This window comes from Conger conger, chromosome 6, assembly GCF_963514075.1.
Source record: "Conger conger chromosome 6, fConCon1.1, whole genome shotgun sequence".
Taxonomy (NCBI): Eukaryota; Metazoa; Chordata; class Actinopteri; order Anguilliformes; family Congridae; genus Conger; species Conger conger.
The window spans coordinates 60585972-60607094 of record NC_083765.1 but is presented as its reverse complement, the minus strand read 5'-3'; the positions used below and the strand labels follow the sequence as shown (position 1 = coordinate 60607094).

Genomic DNA, 21123 nt, shown 5'->3' with positions numbered 1-21123 from the left:
CATTACAGTTATTTAGCTAATGCTTTTATCCAAAGTGACTTACAGTTGATAAGACTAGGCCCCAGCTGCTGCATAGATCTCATCATGGCTACACCGAGGCTTGAACCACCAACCCTCGCCCACTAGGACACAGGCACAGGCTTGCCCCTGTTTAGTCGTCGTTGTTGATTGAAAGCATGAAGTGATGAGTCAGCCCATGTGATAGAGTTAGTGTGGAGGTGTTTGAGCAGTGCGGTGGGGACCTGCCCGTGAGCGGGAATCCCCAGGCCCAACCCTGAGCTGACAGACGAGAAACTGGAGCCTTGCGGCATGTTTGTCCACCTACGCTGTGCAGTGTCCATCTGTCCTGTAACCAGAGACCCCGAGCAGTCCGGACACACTGCCGCATCTGAGCGAGGTTCGTACCAGTTTGAGTTTCGTTTTTTCACCGGTCCTGCGACCGCTGCTGCCCGTGACCGCAAGCCATGGAAAACCTACCGAAGGACCTCATTTCCATTCCCATTTTCTCCAGTTAGAATTTCCCTAAACAAATCAAACGCAAAGCCCGCCAAGTGTTGCTGAGTGAAATACGAAGCGTGGGCCGCTGAGTAAGTGGAGAGCTTACGAGCGCTGACATGGATCCAGATCGGTGGTGCTGGGAGAGTGTTGTTGACTTTAGGCGGTCTGAGCCCGTCCTCGCGTTCCAGCCAGGGCAGCGCGGGCGTCCTGCGTACCCATTCCCGCAAAGCACTCCCGTTTCCCGTTTATACTCCTCTTCAAGACGCCGCAAATAACTGCCAATCGCGGGCGAATAGACGCGCGTGAAAGTGAAGGCGCATATTATGCAGATTCCAGTTAGCGAGCCAACTTGAAAACTGCACACTTGGCATCTGGAAAGGGAACATTTCTCAGTGGTCTGACACAGACTCCCTGTTGCTGTCACTGTTGTTGCAAAATCAGTGGGGTTTGTGAGTAGTTAAAACTGGCCTTGACCGAAAATGTACAAATGGCAGGAAACTATGCAAGGCACACATATTGCACGGGCACTTGGAGGGGAGATTTCATGTCATCATAGGCGCCCCTCTGTCCCCAGATGCTAAAAATAATGTTTTCTTACAGAAAATAAACATAAACATTAACCATAACAGTGCACACCAGTGTTTAATTGACCATATATAGCCTACTCAGAAAACTCGTTCAGCAAAGTAGTAGTGGGACAGATTATATTATGCAGTGTGCAATTAATGTAATCGCTCAAGAGGCAATCAAATAAGCAAGCAAACCGTTGAAAACATGTACCAAGGCGGATATTGAATATCCGCATAATATTTATCACTCAGCTGTTAATGCGAATGAAAGTGTATGTTCCCTCGCAGGGCTCCAGTTGTGATGTCTGTACACAGTGTTCCCACGGCTAATTAATTGCGATCAAAAGGCACATATTACAAAGAGGACCCATTTTGCAGCAAACAACAAAGAGATAAAAATGCGTGTTTCACCAAAAACGACCACAAAAGACAGGAGACCTCTCCTGTGTTCATGTCCTGCAAATATGAGGTTTTTTGGACTAAAACCCAAATTACATTACATTTATTTAGCAGATGCTTTTATCCAAAGTGACGTACAATAACATGCCGAAGCTCATGAGAACTACGGAACAGATCGGATAAGGTACAATTCACAAAGAATCAGTTGTAGGCTTCAGGCATTTAAAACATGTTCAATAGTAAGGAGAATGTGAGGGCCCTAATGTATTTATTTAGACTAAAGACTAAAACATACTTTTTGCAGTTTGGGACATCCATGGCTGAAGGGGTGCACCAGTTGAAACAGATTTAGGGTTTGGCCTGTGCTGGGCAGGGTGAGGGACACTTTAATGGTGTTGTTCTCTCGCCACGGGGAGAGTTGTGCAGCCTGTCATTACCCCTCCGCTCTGCGCTGCGGACTCAGCCTCTCTGTGGGGGCCACGCTGTTGAAAGTGAAAATCTGAGGTTACAAGCAGTCATTTAACAGGAGTTTTCAAGCTTTACGCTCTTCTGGATGTTTCCCAATTTCCAGCGTCTGTCATGTCGTATATTTTCCACGTTGCGCTGTTACATTTATTGCCATTGCCCGGCTATAAATCGCAGACATTTATTTGTGCCCGTTGGCTTGCTTTTGTCTCAACACCAAAGTGTCGAGAGAGGAGTCTGTGATATCATTGCCCTCGAAGGTGCGTCCATAAATTTGCCGTTTAAAGAGTGCGTGAAGCCAGCAGTCTCTCACATGGGCCAGTGGCTAAAAGGACGTAATTAATGGTTTGGAGTGGAGTGTGGGCATTTATCTTTGGTAATGTCCAGGGGAGCAGATAATTTTTTGTGTCCAACCTTTTTACACTTCACAAACCTGTTATTGTTTCCGCACCAGGAAAAATCAATGATGTGTGCAAAAAAGTGGTGGTAAGAACATATTTACTGTCAGCCCAGTAAGGCGGTGAATTAACCGCTGCCGCAGGGCGTGTTAGCGGGGAAATGAGGGGGCGGCAGCCTCAGCTTCGGCCCGCTGTGTTAAAGAGTCACTTGGAGCGAATCGGGGCCACATACAGCACGGCTTTAGAGGGGGATTAAATGAAGGCATTCATCGCGCGCTCCACATTAGGGCTGCCTGTGTCGGCCCTGTGCGGGCTGAGAATAAGGGCTTTGAGAGTCGTGGAGGATGCGTTTGGCAGATCTGCTGGCTGGGAGACGCAGGACAGCCCCCCACGGCTGGCTGTGCTCCCCCAGGCCCTGTGACAAAATGCCCTGAATCTGAAGAGGTGGTTCGAGGCTCAGGCTCTTCCTGGGTCGACCCAGAGTAAAGCCTTGCTGCTCGGAATGTAATGCCGGACAGATTTACTCTCTCGTGTTGTGCACTAGGACTTTGTGGCTGATATGTCACAGTGTAATACAGAGGGGAAAATCAGCTGATGCATTATTCCTAGAGGGAGGAGTGAGAGTATTCATTTCCCTATGTCCCAATGGGCCAAATTTTACATGTTACTAGAACTGAATTCTAATACAGCTGTATCGCCTTTTTGATCATTTCACCTGTACATTTCTAATGAAAAGTACATACATTTACAGTTATTTATTAAATATCTGTAACAATTTATTAGTTACAAATATACAATGGCATTAATGGGAGCAAAAGTATTAACACTACACATCCCAGAAATGTAGGTGCATTCTATTTACAGAATGAGATTCTCTATTTTGCCCTATGCCCTATGCATTGCAAGAAGACGTTTATATGACAGTGCTACTTAAGCTACAGCTATCTGCTTAAGCTACAGCAAAAGGAGGGCTGTTGGAATGCATGCTCCAGTAGGAAGAAGCATCGAAAATGCACTTTGCTAAATTAATCTCGGATAAATATCACTCTGCTCTCTGCTTATTTCAAAATGTAAAAAAACTTTTTAATATGGCGTATCCACAGAGGAGTGGATTAGGCCGTTATCATTCAGCAGGGTGTTCACTGTCCTATCAGGAGACACTTTGCATGACGCTGAGGTTGTCTAGATTGGACAAAAGTGTTCTACGTAGAAAACGGTCTATGATACGCAGCCCGGTTGTGTGTGTGTCGCTCTCCACGGCGTATGCCTCTGCTGTGCGTTTCAGGAGGGGCGGTCGAGCCGAATGTTAATCAGGGTTGGGGTGGTGCGACAGGTGCATGCCGATGAACTCTCTGGCCCAGTGCTGGTGGGAAAGCCCTGCCGCAGTTAAACCAGGAGAGCCCCCACCCCCTCCAAAGATGATTTCAGTGTGCCGCCACAATCGCTGCCCTCTCTCCAAGCCCTCGCTTCCCTGAGCTCTCCACGACCCCTCGCCCACTTCCCCACGTGCGCTTGCACTCCGGAAAAACCGCTGCCCTGCGTTTTTTCTCTCTCAGAGAAGGGAAAAATAACACTGCCTCCACCTTTTATTCAGCTACAATAAGCAGTTTGATAAGTACAGTACATGGCATTGTAAATTATAGTGCGATGACAAGGTTTACACCCCCACCACCTGTTTTTGCTGTGTTTTAAAAATGCTGGGGGAAGGTATTACCTTGTACCCCCCGCACCCCCCCATGATGATTGATGTTTCTCTGCTCCTCTCTGTTTACAGGCGACTACATTCTCGACGCCAAACCCAAAGAGATCTCAGAGGCTCAGCGGCTGAACTATGAGCAGGTAGGGGGCTTACACTGGCTGCTGTGACCTTGGGCTCATTTTGATCGTTTACTCTTCTCCACTCTTTTCCTTTCCTTGCTCCTGACCCGGAAACCGATCCAGGTCTGCCATCTTTAAGGACACACCAACACCTTAAATATTCCCCAATAGGAACCCCCAATCTTTCTGTTGAGGAAGAGAACATCAGCGCATCCTTTGCGGAGGTTTTTTTTTCAGAAAGCCTGACGTATAAATGATCGACCTGTGGGTCCACCTCTCCCCATCGACCACATCGGATTTTGCCAACATTTTTCTTTCATCTTTTACTGGCCTCTCCCAATGGGTGGAGCTAGGGGCAAGAAAAGGAGAAAAGAAAAGGAGAAAAGAAAAGGAGAAAAGATGAGAAAAATAAGGGATTGGAATGAACCCCTTGTCTCTTCTGTCCTCAACACAAGCCTATTCTTCTGTCCTCAACACAAGCCTTCATGACACAGGTTCAAGACCCAGCGTAGCCAAGATAAGACAGCTGTTGGGCCCTTGAACAAGGCCCTCAACCCCACATTGCTTCCGGAGGGATTGTCCCTTGCTTAATCTAACCAACTGTAAGTCACTGTTGTGATAAAAGCATCGGCTAAATAAATGATTTGTATTATTAGGTGAGCGTGTGGAGGAGGTAATGTTTCACTATTCAGAGTGAATGTTCGGTCTCTCCCTCAGTAACTGATTAAGCCGTGTAATCCAGAGCCTGTATGGATCAAAATGAAAAACGGTTGCTGCCGCTGCAGGAGCCCGCTGCCTGACGCCGTAGGCAGACAGCACGCTGTGAGGCCTCTGAGCCGAGAGACCAGCGCACCCCATAGTCCCTGAAAATCATGCCCCAGTTCTCACTTCCCACCCAAGAATATCTCCATCCACCCAGCGCGGTAGTGCTGCTTATGCAATCCGCAGTGTTATGCAAAGGAACAATGCTAACTTGCTAATGCTAACTAAAGCAAAGCCTGTGTTCTGCCCTTGTGCTCTGTGTGCATTCTTTCTCTTTCCACTAGCTGTATTTAACCACTGTAGGTCCGATTTGCGTATGGTTATGAAACCCCAAAGGATTATGATTGGAAGCATTTTGAGGAAAATATCCACGTAAGGGAACACCAGTTTTGGCCACACATACGGTACATAACTCCTTAACAACATAACATTTGTCAGATAGGGTCAAACCACTCAGAGTTTAGAATATCATACTAGATGTCTGCTAGTGGTCAGGAGTAATAATAATAATAATAATTTGTTATTCAGCTGACATGTTTATCCAAAGGGACTTACAGTTGATTACACTAAGCAGGGGACAATCCCCCGTGGAGCAATGTGGGGTTAAGGGCCTTCCTCAGGGGGCCGACAGCTAAATGTTATTGCGGCTACACTAGGGCTTGAACCACCAACCTTCCAGTCTTGGACTTTAGCCACAAGGCTATAAGCTGCGTACTTAGATGGGTTCAGATGGAGTGCCTGGCTCCGAAGAATGTGGGAGGGCGGGGCGGTGTGGAGAGGCAGTTTGTAAATCCCTCTCCTCCTGTGCCCCTAATCTCAGCATTTTTACAGCGTAAGCCCAAACATCTGTGAGCCTGTCCTTACGTCAGCGTCCGGACCAAAAAAAACTTGCAGAAATAAATAAAACCTAAATTAAAAAATGCTAATGCGTGCTCGTCCGTATCACACAGAATGTTCCCACATAACCGCGTTGTTACTCTGTCTGTGAGGACTGTGATCTCCAGAATTTACCGCGGCCTGTCGGTTATTAACCGTGTTCTCCAATGGTGGCAGCAATGCCTACTCTCTGTACTCATTGAGCTGTGGTTAATGTGTTGTATGGCCCAGCTCTCCCTGGGCCCGATAGGTCCAGCCGTGTGGTTTTGTAGCGAGAGAGTTCCAGCTGATGCTATTGCTGTTTTTGTTGCAGAGACGAAACGAACTCTTCATCTCCATAAGAAAACCGGATGATGAAAAGCATGTTTTCCATATACACCCTTGTTTGTTACTCATTGGTGCAGTTAAAAGCTCGTTCTGCAGCAGTTACGCTATCGCAGCACTCGCGGCCCTTTGCAGCTCCGTCTATTTATAAACCCGAACGGCGGGTTCTGAAAACACATCATCCTGGATTAGGCCGGCGACGGCGCAGATGGTGTCCTGGTGTTTTTTCCGGGGCTCTCTATGGACACAACTGATGCTTTTCCACGGCCGAATTTGTTCGAGATACGATGTTTGACTGTATTTATATGTCTGGTGTTTACAGTCATGAGCCAGAGGGCATTTTGAATGCAGAATACTTTCTAAACTAAGTGCAGGGCCAAAAATTGGACATGAATAAAAGATTGTTGAAAAGAAGTTGGCTCCCTACTCTTGGCACAGTGTTTCAATCAACAACAAGGTTGTTCTTCACCAGTTCCGTTGTTTTCCGCGGTGGAGAGGGCTGGCTCTGGGATGTGATTAGAGGAGTGGATCTCTAACTCAGTCCTGCGGGACCCCTGTGCATGCTGGATTTTGTTGCCGCCAATTTGTTGTCTTCCTTAATTAAGGTTGGAGAATCCTTTCCATCTTATTAAGAGAATACAGGGTTTGGCCCCTTATCCTTTGAGCTAATGAGTTCCCCAAATTGGTTCTTTTTAATGGCCAGGTGTCCACCCTTTTTGATCAGTTATTTTTATTTATTTAATTATTTTCTCATATTTTTATGTAATTGTTTTCAGGTCATATTTATATTTATATATATTATATTTAGATATTTCAAGCTATTTCTGGAATAATGCGGCTTAAGAGGGTAGATTAGAAAAATGAACAGCTTGTTAAACCTCAGGAATTGCAGTTGTGGTTGTAAAGAAAACCAGCATACACGGAATCCCCCAGGACTGAGTTTAAAGACCACAGGCTGGAGCAGGAATATCAAACTGAATTCCCAAAAGGCCACAGATCTGCATGTGTTTGTGATTTCCTTTCAATCAGCTGTCAATTAAGGCCTGGAGAACAAGTTGTGTGGATTATTTAGCCAATCAATGACTTGAATTAGCCACAGGTGCCGAGAACAACCAGAAAAAAACCCAGCAGACACTGTGGCTCTCCAGGACTGGAGTTGCTGATCCCTGCATTAGAGGGTTACATTACATAACTAATGTTATTTAGCTTACGCTTTAATCCAAAGCTACTTTCAGTAGATTAGACTAAGCAGGGGACAAAACCCCCTGGAGCAATGCAGCCCAACAGCTGTGCAGATCTTATTGTGGCTACACCGGGGATTGAACTGCAAACCTTGCGGGTTCCAGTACCTTAGCCACTAGGCTACCGGCTGCCCAGAGCCGGCAGGGAGGATTGGCGCATACAACAGCGGCACGATGGCCTCGGGATCACGGTCCCGGCTTGGAGAAGGAGTGTTGTCCTCTGGATCATTCGATCTCCTCGGGCCGCTGGGGGACAGGGTCATAGACGGTCTATTCTGGGCAGTTAGCTTGGGTAATTGGAATAGATGGGGGGCAAATGGCAACCAAATTGGAAGAAAAAAAATCAGAAACACTTTTTTAATTTTTTTATTTAAAGGAAGCAGCTCTCCCACTGTTAAGATAAGAGATCAGTCTGATATGCTGGCACAGAACACAGAAAACTCATTGTATGACTAGGGAGCAAGTGGCTTCTGGAGCACAAGTTAACGTGTAGACTGTTCGCACATCAATCTGATTTGGCTGAACATTGTTGCCTTGCTGAAGTGCTGATTGTCTGAATGTGTGAGACATTTCCAGCGTTTCTCAACCCGTCCCTCGGGGGGTTCCGGAAACGGAGTGACAGGTTGAACTCTGGGTCACCGAGGTCTCCCCCCCCCCCCCCACCAGCTTTCCTGCGGGCCAATAGGGGGGTGCTGAAATTGCATAACGCTTTTGTAGTGGTGTATCTCAAGCAGGCTCCACTCACACATACAGTGCCATAAAAGGAAGCCATCGCAGATTATGAACTAATTTGTTTTGAAATATACGTGTCACGATATTCGACTTTGTGTATTTATGTGTTTCGTGTTTACAGTCATGAGCCAGAGGGAGTTCTTAATGCTCAATATTTTCGCTCGCACATCTAAACTAAGTGGTAAGTGCAGGACCAAAAAATGGGCATGAATAAAATAAATTTAGCTGAGGCTTTTATCCAAAATGACTGCAGTTGATGAGACTAAGCAGGGTAAACAATCTCCCCTGGAGCAATGCAGGGTTAAGGGCTTTGTTCAAGGGCCCAACAGCTGTCCGGATCTTATCGCGGCTACACCGGGGCTTGAACCAACAACCCTCTGGGTCCCAGTCATGTACCTCGGCTACAGGCAAGTGTTTGTTTTTAGTATACGTTCTCTTTGAGGGTATTCCAGGAGGAGCAGGCTACCTCAGTGGGAAGATGCAGTGATGTTGCTGCAGCTGAAGTTATTGGACTCAAATGAGGATTTGACTGGAGCCCAGCAGTTAACTGCCCCTTGTTTAATGGGCTATGTATACGCTGGATGGGAACCTTCAAGGGTAGCATCATACAACCCCTGTGTAATGCTAAGCAGCCAGTGTATGGAAGTGGTTTTTAGCAGAGGGGGGTATCTGATGCGCAGATTGGTGTTAGTCACACACTAGTTCAGCCCAGACTGTGCGACTCTCCACTGGCAGCATGGATTGATGACTCCAAGCCCAGATTGTAACCCCCCCCCCCCCCCCCAAAGACAGGCACATGTGACAGGAAGATGAGCTGACAAAATCCATCTAGGACTTTTAATTACCAAAGCTTAGACTGAAATGGCAAGTTGAGATCAACTGTCATTTTAGCAAAGCCACCCTTGATACACATCGCAACCTTAGATAAGGTTCTAACTGACATTTTTGATTAGTTGGTGTCATAAATATGTGGTTTATAGGGCAATTTGATAGAAGTTTGATATTGTACGTTCAGAGCACTTGTAGGGCACTTCTTCGTAGATTTTGATCTGATCAAGTGCCCTGCATTTCAGTTTTGCTGTGTTAGGATGTGAAAGCTTTGAAGCTCAATGTCTCAAAACTACTCAGAACGCAGATAGAACGAAGATCATGCCCTGCATATAGGTGACATGCGCCCCTTTAAAAGCTTGATAAATGCTGATTCCTAATGAACGGCGTTCTACAAATGACTCTGCAGTATGAAATCGCCAATTTGAGAAAATGGCCAGCCGTGAATGCAGAAGGCAGAAGCTTTTTCGGAAATTGTGACACTACTGAAGGCCTTCTGGAGTAATGCCAAGAGCTAAAAAACAGACTGAAAAGATGGGTCTCCATGAATATAGTGGCTGCCCAGTTCTAGGGCATTCATGTATAAAGTTGGTGTTGAACAAGTGTAGAATTGTAAGCGTTTAGGGTGAGGGACTTGGGAGGGGGGGGGGATTATGTCAGTGGCTTTTATGCTTTTCTTTAAAATGATGACTGTGATATTCATCCGTTAGAGTGTGAATGGAGGGATGGGCAGGAGCACTTTGCTGAGATCAGTCAGGGAGGGGAGTGTGAGGGGGTATTGCGGTGGGGTTTGGGGTATGGAGGTGCATTGCGGTGGGCAGAGAATAGTGAAGCCGTGTCCCCAGTGTGGGTACAAAGTAAGGCCGCACAGAGTAGAGGGGGGTCAAGGCTAGTTGGGTTGGGGGTGGGGGATGGTTGTGGTTACAGGCTCTTTTCTAGAGCAACGTACAACAAAATGTATACCCATAACCAGGGACAGGGCGCTGAAAGGGTGAGAAGTGACCACATGGTTAAAAAGCTGATGAGAACAAACCCACCAAGAAGCAGCAATAACACGGTTTTAGCAAATACAACACGAGGAATAATAAAACAAGCATACACATGCACAATAATTACGCATTTCCAATATTACAGTATTCCCAGGCAGGGACACACTGCTGAGTCCAACAGCGGGTTCACTGCACACATCTCTGGTGGCGGGATCTGTCGGTATTCTGTTCTGGGTCTGACTCACACTTTCACTTCTGTCTGTGAGTCTGAAAAGCTTTCTCTCCATCCTGCTCCTTCTGTCCTTTAAAAGTCTTAAAACTGTTTTAATATTAAAAATTCTGTATTGGACATTCTGTCTTTGTACATAAATTAGTTATTGTGAGTTGAGTTCAAGTATGGGAAAAGTTTGGTGTAGAAATGTGCCTTTAAATTGCAGGCTATTTGACTGTACCATGTTTCACTGCCAAGCTAACGTCCATGCCAGGCTGCATGCCAGCTGGACCACAATGGGGAAGGGCATTAAAGAAACATGATGAGGTTTCGCTAACTGAAAGAGCAATCACTTCACTGGATATCTGTATTCAATGTACTGTGCTCAGCACTAAAGCCCAGTGTTCGGCACTGTGAATTGGCTCTTTTTATGTTGTCAAAGGACTGTAAAATGTTGTGTACTCTCAACCCCTCACTAATGCAATGCGAGAATACATAGCTAACACTAGCCTCCAAAGTGCTCTGGTTCATATCCAAACCTCTTTCTGTAATACCAGATTGCTATCATCGGGTATGTTCATGCATGCTGCAATATTGTTCATACACAGCATACATTTATGTTGCCAACTAATACCCTAAGAAGATGGTTACAAAGATCTCCTCTGAATCACAAGTAAGTGGACAGGAGCCGACTTTCCTGAGACAAAGGCACTGGATAAAGATCCAGCAGGTATAGGGTCAGTCATTTCAATGGTAATCCACAATGGTGGCACAACAGCCACAACAGTTATGGGAATAGAGAACTGCAAGTATAATCGTTACAGTTATTTTACTGATGCTTTTATCCAAAGTGCTTATAGTTGATTTGACAAAGGAGGGGCTAGTCGCCCCTGGAGCAATGTGGGGTCTCATCGGGGGAACACTGGGGCTTGAACCACCAACCATCCAGGTCCCAGTCAAGCACATTAGCTACTAGGCTATAGGCTGCCCACATCTTTGGAGAGACATGGCCGCTCTGCCGGTTCTATGAGGAGACCTGTCCCCCAGTCGAATCACAACAGCCTATCCTGAGAGAATTGAGAGTTTCAGATTCGCTGCAGAACACTATTAGTGAGGCAGGCCTGTTCTGAGGAGATGCTAAATCTCAACTGTAATTTGGTCTGTAATATTTTGAGATTTATGTCAAATAAATATATCTTTAAATAAGTGTGTTTAATATTGAAAACCGTTTTGCCAAATAGAAGACCTACTTGGAGATTTTGTTATTAAATAAAGAATGTGTGCTAGTCATTTAAATCCCAGAGTGCATATGCGTAGTGTTTACAATATCGCCATCATTAGATGAGTGGGCAACCGGTCCCCAAACCAGAGTAAAAACAGCTGGAGAGAGCTGCTAGTTATAGCAGATCTCCTCCCACTTAGTGTATGTGACATCATCTGCCAGTCTTGTCCAGGGCAGGCAGTGAGTTAATCTCCAGCAACTGACACCTAATCCACCCAGAACAGATGTGGTGGGGAGAGGTGAGGCAGTGAACAGAGGCATTCTGTAAGGCACAGAGTTGAACAGTCTGCACCTACCCCCCCTCACCCCCTGGCGCAGTGTTTCATGAGGAAACGCAGAACTAAAAAAAACATGATAATGTGTGTGCTTCCATGGAGAGGGGCTGCCTCTAGCCCCAGGGCCTGAGTATCCGGAGACAGCTGCTCAGACAGACAGACTCCTCTCACATACACGCACACACACACACACACACACACACATGTATACACACATGTATATATATATATACACACACACACATACACACACACACACACGTATACACACATGTATATATATATACACACACACACACACACACACGTATACACACATGTATATATATATACACACACACACACACACACACACACACACATACAGTACAAACACACACACACACACACACACACACACACACACACACACACACCAGCTCCAGGCCTCAGGCGCAGGCTGGCCTTGTTGACGACGCTTGAGTGTGAAAGGGTTGTAGCTCAGAGGAAATGTGATTCAGTGCTTCAAGCCAGGGCCTGTCATCACAACTCCTGTGAGAGAACAGATCTGATTCTGTAGGGCACTGAGAGAAGATCTCATTCTGTAGGGCACTGAGGGCAGATCTGATTCTGTAGGGCACTGAGGGCAGATCTGATTCTGTAGGGCACTCAGTGCAGATCTCATTCTGTAGGGCACTCAGGGCAGATCTCATTCTGTAGGGCACTGTGGCCAGATCTGATTCTGTAGGGCACTGAGGGCAGATCTGATTCTGTAGGGCACTGAGGGCAGATCTGATTCTGGAGGGCACTGAGAGAAGATCTGATTCTGTAGGGCACTGTGGCCAGATCTGATTCTGTAGGGCACTGTGGCCAGATCTGATTCTGTAGGGCACTGTGGCCAGATCTGATTCTGTAGGGCACTGAGGCCAGATCTGATTCTGTAGGGCACTGAGGCCAGATCTGATTCTGGAGGGCACTGAGAGAAGATCTGATTCTGTAGGGCACTCAGTGCAGACCTGATTCTGTAGGGCACTGAGGGCAGATCTGATTCTGTAGGGCACTGAGGGCAGATCTGATTCTGTAGGGCACTGAGGCCAGATCTGATTCTGTAGGGCACTGAGGGCAGATCTGATTCTGTAGGGCACTGAGGGCAGATCTGATTCTGGAGGGCACTGAGGGCAGACCTGATTCTGTAGGGCACTGAGGGCAGATCTGATTCTGTAGGGCACTGAGGCCAGATCTGATTCTGTAGGGCACTGAGGCCAGATCTGATTCTGTAGGGCACTGAGGGCAGATCTGATTCTGTAGGGCACTGAGGCCAGATCTGATTCTGGAGGGCACTGAGGGCAGACCTGATTCTGTAGGGCACTGAGGGCAGATCTCATTCTGTAGGGCACTGAGGGCAGTTCTCTCTGAACTGGCACCCTTGAGGGAGGACAAGATTGCTTCCACCTTGTTGGTTTTGAAAATGTATCCCCTCAATGATGTCAGCAGTGTCTCCTCTGCTTGCTTTTGCTGTGCTGCACTGCTTGATGAGATGGGACACTGTTATCTTTCTGTTTGTCCCTATCGGGCATAAAAAAAAATCCTGTTAACGACAGTGATGATGGTGATGATGTTGATGGAGATGAACCCACTCTCATTGTCCTTGTAGAACATGAGTGACGCCATGGCGGTTCTTCACAAGCTTCAGACTGGTCTGGACGTCAACGTGAAGTTCACAGGGGTACGGGTGTTTGAGTACACGCCGGAATGCATCGTCTTCGACCTGCTGGACATCCCGCTCTACCACGGCTGGCTGGTGGACCCTCAGGTAGGTCACATGAAGGGCATTGGAAAGCAGCATCTGCTGGTTTCTGACGACGCAGCCTCGCTTGCAATAATTAGTGTCCATTTTCTCAGAGGGGGTTCATCTAATCAAATCTCCCCCAGAATGACATTCACAGATTTTAGCAGTGTAAATAACAGTGGTTCAGGTCCTGACTCGGGGCAGTACAGTGGTGTAGTAGTGGTTAGCTTTGGTGCCTCACACGAGTCCCGGTCTGGGTCCTATCTCTGTTGAGCTTGCATGTTCTTCCTGTGTTCACATGGCTTTTTTTTTTTGGTTACACCAGATTCCCCCCACACCAAAAGACATATCTGTCAGGTGAGGTGTACTCCTTGACTAAGGCACTGGCCTCAGAACTGGAGTTGGTTCCTGGGTGCTACACTGTGGCTGCCTACTACCCCTAAGCAGCTAGAATGGGTACAAATACAGAGGACAAATTACCCCAGAGGGTTAATAAAGTATAACGTCAAGACTTTTCTATTTGTAAACATTATGCAGAAAGCATCCAGAGCATGTTGGAGAAAAGCTTGGCGTCTGTCAGATAGTGCATGTCGCTGGTACCGATGAAGAGAAAACCTCCAGCAGGACGGCAGGTTGGTCCTGTTGACCAGTTGCCGTGTTCCTTTCTCCCCACAGATGGACGACATTGTGAGGGCGGTGGGGAACTGCAGCTACAACCAGCTGGTGGAGAAGATCATCTCCTGCAAACAGTCTGAGAGCAGTGAGCTGGCAGGGGAAGGTGGGCCCAGCTCGTTTCACACTCATTTCTTCCTCCTTCCCTTGTCCTCTCCCAGCGATGGTGTGAGGAGGCCCCTCGATAATCTGGAATTAAAACAAACAAAAAAAACGTGCTCTTCCTTTTCCTCCTTCGCGGTTGCTTTTGTCTGTTGTGCGTTTCCGACCAGATAAACCAGCCCGTGCAGCTTCCGGCCCTGGTGGACCGTGAGGCCTGCAGGTTTTTCAGTTATTACGGTGAAAACCCTCTCGGGGACTGGAGAGGGGAACTACATTGATTAAATCTGGAGGATAATCAGTTGAGTCAGGTGATTTTAACCTCTGTCTGTCTGTAACAACGGCCTGCAGACACGCAGTCCCTCCAGAACCAGAGCTGAGGCTAACTCAGAGCCTTTGTGTTTCCAGACCTGGTGAGATTTAATCTCGCCCTGGCCTGCTCTCACTGGGACCGGCCTGCGTACGCACTCATTACCGGTGGCTTATCTCTCTGCACTTTCATCATTGTGAGAACAAGCAGCAGAAGCAAGGGAGCATTAGTTTGCCCTCAGTGTGTCGGTCTGTGTCTGCGACTGCCTCTTGCTCACTGCACTCTGTACTTGTCTGCCAGTTGACCTGTGAGTACATGGGTGTTCATTTTTGAGATTTGGTCGAGGCAAGCCTATGCTTGTCTGTCCCACTCAGCACGGGTCACAGTATGTCCCCATAGGCGTCTGTCTGTGCTTCTGTATGCTTGTCTCTATGAGCTTCTGTGTCGTGGTGGGACCTACTGGTAGCCTATTGTAGCCAGAATAAGATCAGTGCTGATGTTGAGCCCCTGAGCCAGGCCCCTAACCCCACATTGGTCCAGGGGGGATTGGTCCCTGCTTAGTCTAATCAACTACAAGTTGCTTCGGATAAAAGCATCTGCTAACCAACTGTAATGGTTGTAATGGTACTGCCTGTCCTCTATTCCCTTAACTGTTGTGGTTGTCGTGGCATGACTGCAGATGACCTTTGAACCAACTGACCCCATACCTGCTGGGTCTTTGGATAAAAGCATCAGCAAAATAACTGTAATGTAGGTGTAATGTATGCCTTAATATCTCTGTGTGTTTGTCTTCATGAGCCAGTGTCCTTTATGAGCCCACAGGTTATGTGGCAGAGCACTGCCTGGACAGCACAGCCACTCAGCTGACCTATCACGGGCTGTGTGAGCTGACCGTCTCCCTCCTCTGCCCACAGGTTATGTGGCAGAGCACTTCCTGAACAGCACAGCCACTCAGCTGACCTATCACGGGCTGTGTGAGCTGACGTCGAGCGTGCAGGAGGGCGAGCTCTGCGTCTTCTTCAGGAACAACCACTTCAGCACCATGACCAAATTCAAGGTGAACCACTCAAGCCCCAGCATCCAACACTTTCCATTTGTTGGTTTATTTCAGTCTAGTACGATTAGCTTACACAGTGCAGTCCATAAATTGCCCTGATTATTCTAAATGTGTCTGTTGAGAAATGCTTAGTTTTTGTTTGACATTAATTCTGTAGGGAGGAAGGGAGGATTTTGTGTCTAGAGGCCCTCTGGTGGACACAGAAGGGTTTACAAATGTCTCATACAGTAGCTATACCACGTTAAAAAAAAATCATTCTGGATACTTGTTAGTGTCTCTGAAGAACCCATGTGACATGGACCTTATTCTTGAAGCAATTAGTACAATTTATTCATACCATTTATGTATTTTACATTGTGCACATTAACTTAATCGCTCCTTCATTTGAGCAGTAGGTTTTAGCAGTAGGGAGCAGCTTTTGTTTGTTGGTTAATACTCTCATAGCCTGTATGTAGGCTTTATAACCAATCTCCAAACCAAACTTATGGTTTTAGCCGTAAGTTAACAACTGAACCTTTTTTGCATCAAGACTTGTTTCACCTCTAGATATAAAACCTCTTCATTGCTTTGGACTTTTCCATGAGTATTGTTTGGGGGTTTGGGCTCCAGACTTCAGCATTGTGTTTGCCAAGTAGCCAAAAGCATTCAGCCTCAGGCAGTGGTGTTAAAGTCCCAGGAGGAAGCCATAATTGTACTGATGGATTTACTAATTAATAAATCATGTGCTTTGTCCTCCCCGTCTGGTACCCTTGCCCTTTAAAGAGCCAGTCCTAAGGGGTTTACATTTGTGATTTCCCCCCCATCCAAACATCTCCCACCCCCGTTTCCATGCCCCGTCCTCTCAGCTCGGTTCCATAAACATTAGCGCAGGCTCGGGGACAGGTTCTTCCTGTTATCTTTGGCAGGAAGTGCTGAGCCAGCCGTTTGGCACTCCGGCTTTTGTGTGAGCTAATCTACGAGACGAGAACAGGTTCATGATAAGCACACAGCGCCCTCCCTCACATCTTTCCAGAACACGTCCTTACTCTGTGTGTCATCATGATGAATGGCCTGGCCTCAGGCACTGAATCACAGATAAAAGCTTTTATCCTCTGTAGAGAAACCAGGTATCTAACTGCGATGCATTGTCTATTGTCCTAGCCCCAGCCAAACATTTTTCACTTGTTCTTTTTTGTGGAATGATTTGTCTTGAAGCACTTAAACAAAACAAATTATTTAAAGGACCGTCAAACAAGTGTAGTACATACTGTATTTGTGATGGAACGTGCGTTTGTGACAGAACGTGTGTTTGTGGCAGGACGTGTGATTGTGGCTGACCGTGTGTTTGTAAAGGGACGTGTGTTTGTAAAGGGACGTGCGTTTGTAAAGGAACGTGTGTTTGTGACAGAACGTGTGTTTGTAAAGGGACGTGTGTTTGTAAAGGAACATGTGTTTGTGACAGAACATGTGTTTGTGACAGAATGTGTGTTTGTAAAGGGACGTGTGTTTGTGACAGAACGTGTGTTTGTGACAGAACGTGTGTTTGTAAAGGGACGTGTGTTTGTAAAGGGACGTGTGTTTGTGACAGAACGTGTGTTTGTAAAGGAACGTGTGTTTGTAAAGGAACGTGTGTTTGTAAAGGGACGTGAGTTTGTAAAGGGACGTGTGTTTGTAAAGGGACGTGTGTTTGTAAAGGGACGTGTGTTTGTGACAGAACGTGTGTTTGTAAAGGGACGTGAGTTTGTAAAGGGACGTGTGTTTGTGACAGAACGTGTGTTTGTAAAGGGACGTGTGTTTGTAAAGGGACGTGTGTTTGTGACAGGATGTGTGTTTGTAAAGGGACGTGTGTTTGTGACAGAATGTGTGTTTGTGACAGGATGTGTGTTTGTAAAGGGACGTGTGTTTGTGACAGAACGTGTGTTTGTGACAGAACGTGTGTTTGTGACAGAACGTGTGTTTGTGACAGAACGTGTGTTTGTGACAGAACGTGTGTTTGTAAAGGAACGTGTGTTTGTAAAGGGACGTGTGTTTGTAAAGGGACGTGTGTTTGTAAAGGGACGTGTGTTTGTGACAGGATGTGTGTTTGTAAAGGGACGTGTGTTTGTGACAGAACGTGTGTTTGTGACAGGATGTGTGTTTGTAAAGGGACGTGTGTTTGTAAAGGGACGTGTGTTTGTGACAGGATGTGTGTTTGTAAAGGGACGTGTGTTTGTGACAGAACGTGTGTTTGTGACAGGATGTGTGTTTGTAAAGGGACGTGTGTTTGTAAAGGAACGTGTGTTTGTAAAGGGACGTGTGTTTGTGACGTGAAGTACGTTTGTGATGGGTGCATTTTTTCCCTTGCGGCAGGGCCAACTGTACCTGCTGGTGACAGACCAGGGCTTCCTGACGGAGGAGAAGGTGGTGTGGGAGAGTCTGCACAACGTGGACGGAGACGGAAACTTCTGCGACTCCGAATTCCGTCTGCGCCCGCCCTCCGACCCTGAGACCGTGTACCGTGGGCAGCAGGACCAGATCGACCAGGTCAGACTTCACGTTCGACCAGGGGCTTCGCACTGGTCACCAGCCGATCTGGTCTCTGTGGGTGCCAACTGATAATAATTATGTAGTGGTCTTGATAGTTGATAGATGTTTAGCTAGCAAATTGAAACTGACGATAGCTTGCTTAAACTCACTATCCCGAAGGCACAGGTATTGGTTCCGCAACGCAATACGTCTTCAAGTAACAGAACTTCAGCTTAATTAACCCTCCCAACTGACAGAGATGCTCAACTTGAACGCAGAGAACATTAGTTAGCAATGACATCACTCAACATGAGCACAGCACTATGTGGGCACACCCATAACAATAATAGTTTCTTGCATTTCTTTAGTGCTTTTCTCATACTCAGTGCACTTTACAGTGATGAGGGATAAACTCAACTTCAACCACCACCAATTTGGACCCACCTGGGTGGTGCAACGGCAGCCATTTTGCCCAAGAATGCTTCAATTTAGGTGGAGAGGGAGAGGACAATTATTTTAGGCAATTAAGGGATGATCAGGTGGCAGTTTGAGAGAGCCCGGCAAACCTCTATACTGACTGATCCAAATTGATATTGTGTCACGTTACAAAAAGTTGGTCTAATCCAAGCTGTCTACCCAGCCTGCATGTGTAGAGTACACAGGTAAAAATATAAGTGATAAAAGGGAATGTATCTGCAGCAAACAGATTTTTCATTTGCTGGGCTGTGTGGCAGAGGATTTAACAATATCTTGTGCATCTATTTTTAGCAGTTATTTATCATTAAATTATTTAGATGAGAAGTGAAGCATTGGTCGATGAACCAAGCCTTTATGAAAGGATGTTTAATTGGTGTGTGCTCGGACACAACCAAATTAACACTTGCCCCGGGTTCATCTTAAGATGAATGTTCTGTTTCCAGAAAACTTCAAGTGAATTTCAAGCTCCAATTATTTTTGGGCCAGGGAAAAAAGCCCTAGGTGATCTTTAAAACATTGGCATCTAAAAAAAAAAAAACACAACCATTTTTTAAATATTGTATGCCTTGTCATATTTTTGTCGACACGTTTTATTCATAAGAGAAACGCATCTTATTCAGAAAAACAGCACTGTGAGAAACCATGAACATGGCAGCTGATGTGCTGTTCCTCCTCTTATCCCCTCTGTCCCAGCTTTGACCAGTCAAAGAGCCTTTCGAGACGAGGAAGAAAGTCTTCAATAATAGATGCTAAAAGCCTCACGTACATATCTCTGGGTTAGCCGATCGTCACCGTGCTCAGTTCTCTGGATTTACATGCCTGAATGCCTTACTGGGGGATTACAGTGACGCCTCTTGATGCCCCCTCTCTGGCCAGATCGGGCCATTAATAATGGATGGTGTTTGAGCCCCCTGAGTGCTTCATCAACGTCCCAAACTTTCACAGGCACATTTAGACACCCCCTGTGTGGCGGGGTCCACACTCACCTTGGGGGGTTGCAGTACGGTTGAAGCACCATCTGCGTAGCTGTTCATCATTGACCAGGACAGGCGCCTTATCCCAGGACAACCAGGCCAGCCAGACATGAATATTAAAACATAATGAGGAGCCCATGCATGAGATGGTAGTTATCCCCTCCTTTCACTGTGAACCTAGAGGTGGGACTGGAAACAGTGCTGATTATCATGGTCATTTTGCAGTAAAAAGGGCGGGGATCTCTAGTGGGCTTGTTCAGGAAAGGCTTTTACCGTGAGCGGAGACAGACCCATGGCCAACACCAGTGGTTCCCAACCTCGATCCTGGGTATGCTGGTTTTTGTTCCAACCACAGTTGCAATCCCAGAATTTTAACAAGCTCTTGATTTTTCTTAATTAGATGTTTTTCATGTTACAGGAATTATTTACCCTCATAAGCCAGTAAGCAATGGCTCCTTGGCTCTGAATCGGTTGCTGATTTTAAGGTGAAAACAAAAACCAGCACAGCCTGTGGCTCCCCAGGACCAGGGCTGTGGACCCCTGGTGTGGACCCTGCTGGTTCACTGCCCGTTACATCCCGTCCAAGTGTGTACGCGCACGATGTGCTGCGACCGCCAAATTGAAACCGGGGGGAGTAAGGCTGTGCTCGTCCTCCCCCTGTGCGCAGGACTACCTGATGGCCCTGTCCCTTCAGCAGGAGCAGCAGGCTCTGGAGCTCAACTGGGAGCAGGTCCCGGAGGGCATCAGCGACCTGGAGCTGGCCAAGAAGCTCCAGGAGGAGGAGGACCGGAGGGCCTCGCAGTTCTACCAGGAGCAGGAGGCCGCGGCAGCAGCACAAGCACAGGTGTGTGACACGGGGGTCCAGTCAGGTGTGTGAGACGGAGGGGGTCCAGTCAGGAGTGTGAGACGGAGGGGGGGCAGTCAGGTGTGTGTGACGGAGGGGGGGCAGTCAGGTGTGTGAGACGGAGGGGGTCCAGTCAGGAGTGTGAGACGGAGGGGTCCAGTCAGGTGTGTGAGATGGAGGGGGGGCAGTCAGGTGTGTGAGACGGAGGGGGTCCAGTCAGGTGTGTGAGACGGAGGGGGGGCAGTCAGGTGTGTGAGACGGAGGGGTCCAGTCAGGTGTGTGAGACGGAGGGGGGGCAGTCAGGTGTGTGAGACGGATGGGGGGCAGTCAGGTGTGTGAGACGGAGGGGGGGCAGTCAGGTGTGTGAGACGGAGGGGGGGCAGTCAGGAGTGTGAGACGGAGGGGGGGCAGTCAGGTGTGTGAGACGGAGGGGGGGCAGTCAGGTGTGTGAGACGGAGGGGGGGCAGTCAGGTGTGTGAGACGGAGGGGGGGCAGTCAGGTGTGTGAGACGGAGGGGGGGCAGTCAGGTGTGTGAGACGGAGGGGGGGCAGTCAGGTGTGTGAGACGGAGGGGGGGCAGTCAGGTGTGTGAGACGGAGGGGGGGCAGTCAGGTGTGTGAGACGGAGGGGGTCCAGTCAGGTGTGTGAGACGGAGGGGGGGCAGTCAGGTGTGTGAGACGGAGGGGGGGCAGTCAGGTGTGTGAGATGCGGAGGTCCAGTCTATCTACTGGCCCCTGCTGGTTGATTGGGCACATATGGACTATAAGTGAAA

The 21123-nt window shown here is 47.5% G+C and overlaps 1 protein-coding gene across 3 annotated transcripts in view; it reads left to right on the top strand.

The window, feature by feature from the left end:
• mindy2 (MINDY lysine 48 deubiquitinase 2) overlaps positions 1-21123 on the top strand; it is a 37068-nt gene that overhangs the window by 10681 nt on the left and 5264 nt on the right. The window contains exons 3-8 of one of the 3 annotated variants that reach the window (XM_061244540.1): positions 4104-4168; positions 13301-13459; positions 14111-14213; positions 15431-15573; positions 17902-18075; positions 20206-20352. In XM_061244540.1, coding sequence (XP_061100524.1) covers positions 4104-4168; positions 13301-13459; positions 14111-14213; positions 15431-15573; positions 17902-18075; positions 20206-20352 — 791 coding nt within the window. Of the gene's footprint in view, positions 1-4103; positions 4169-13300; positions 13460-14110; positions 14214-15430; positions 15574-17901; positions 18076-20175; positions 20353-21123 lie in introns of all 3 variants that reach the window. The other 2 variants (XM_061244539.1, XM_061244538.1) reach the window with 2 other exon arrangements.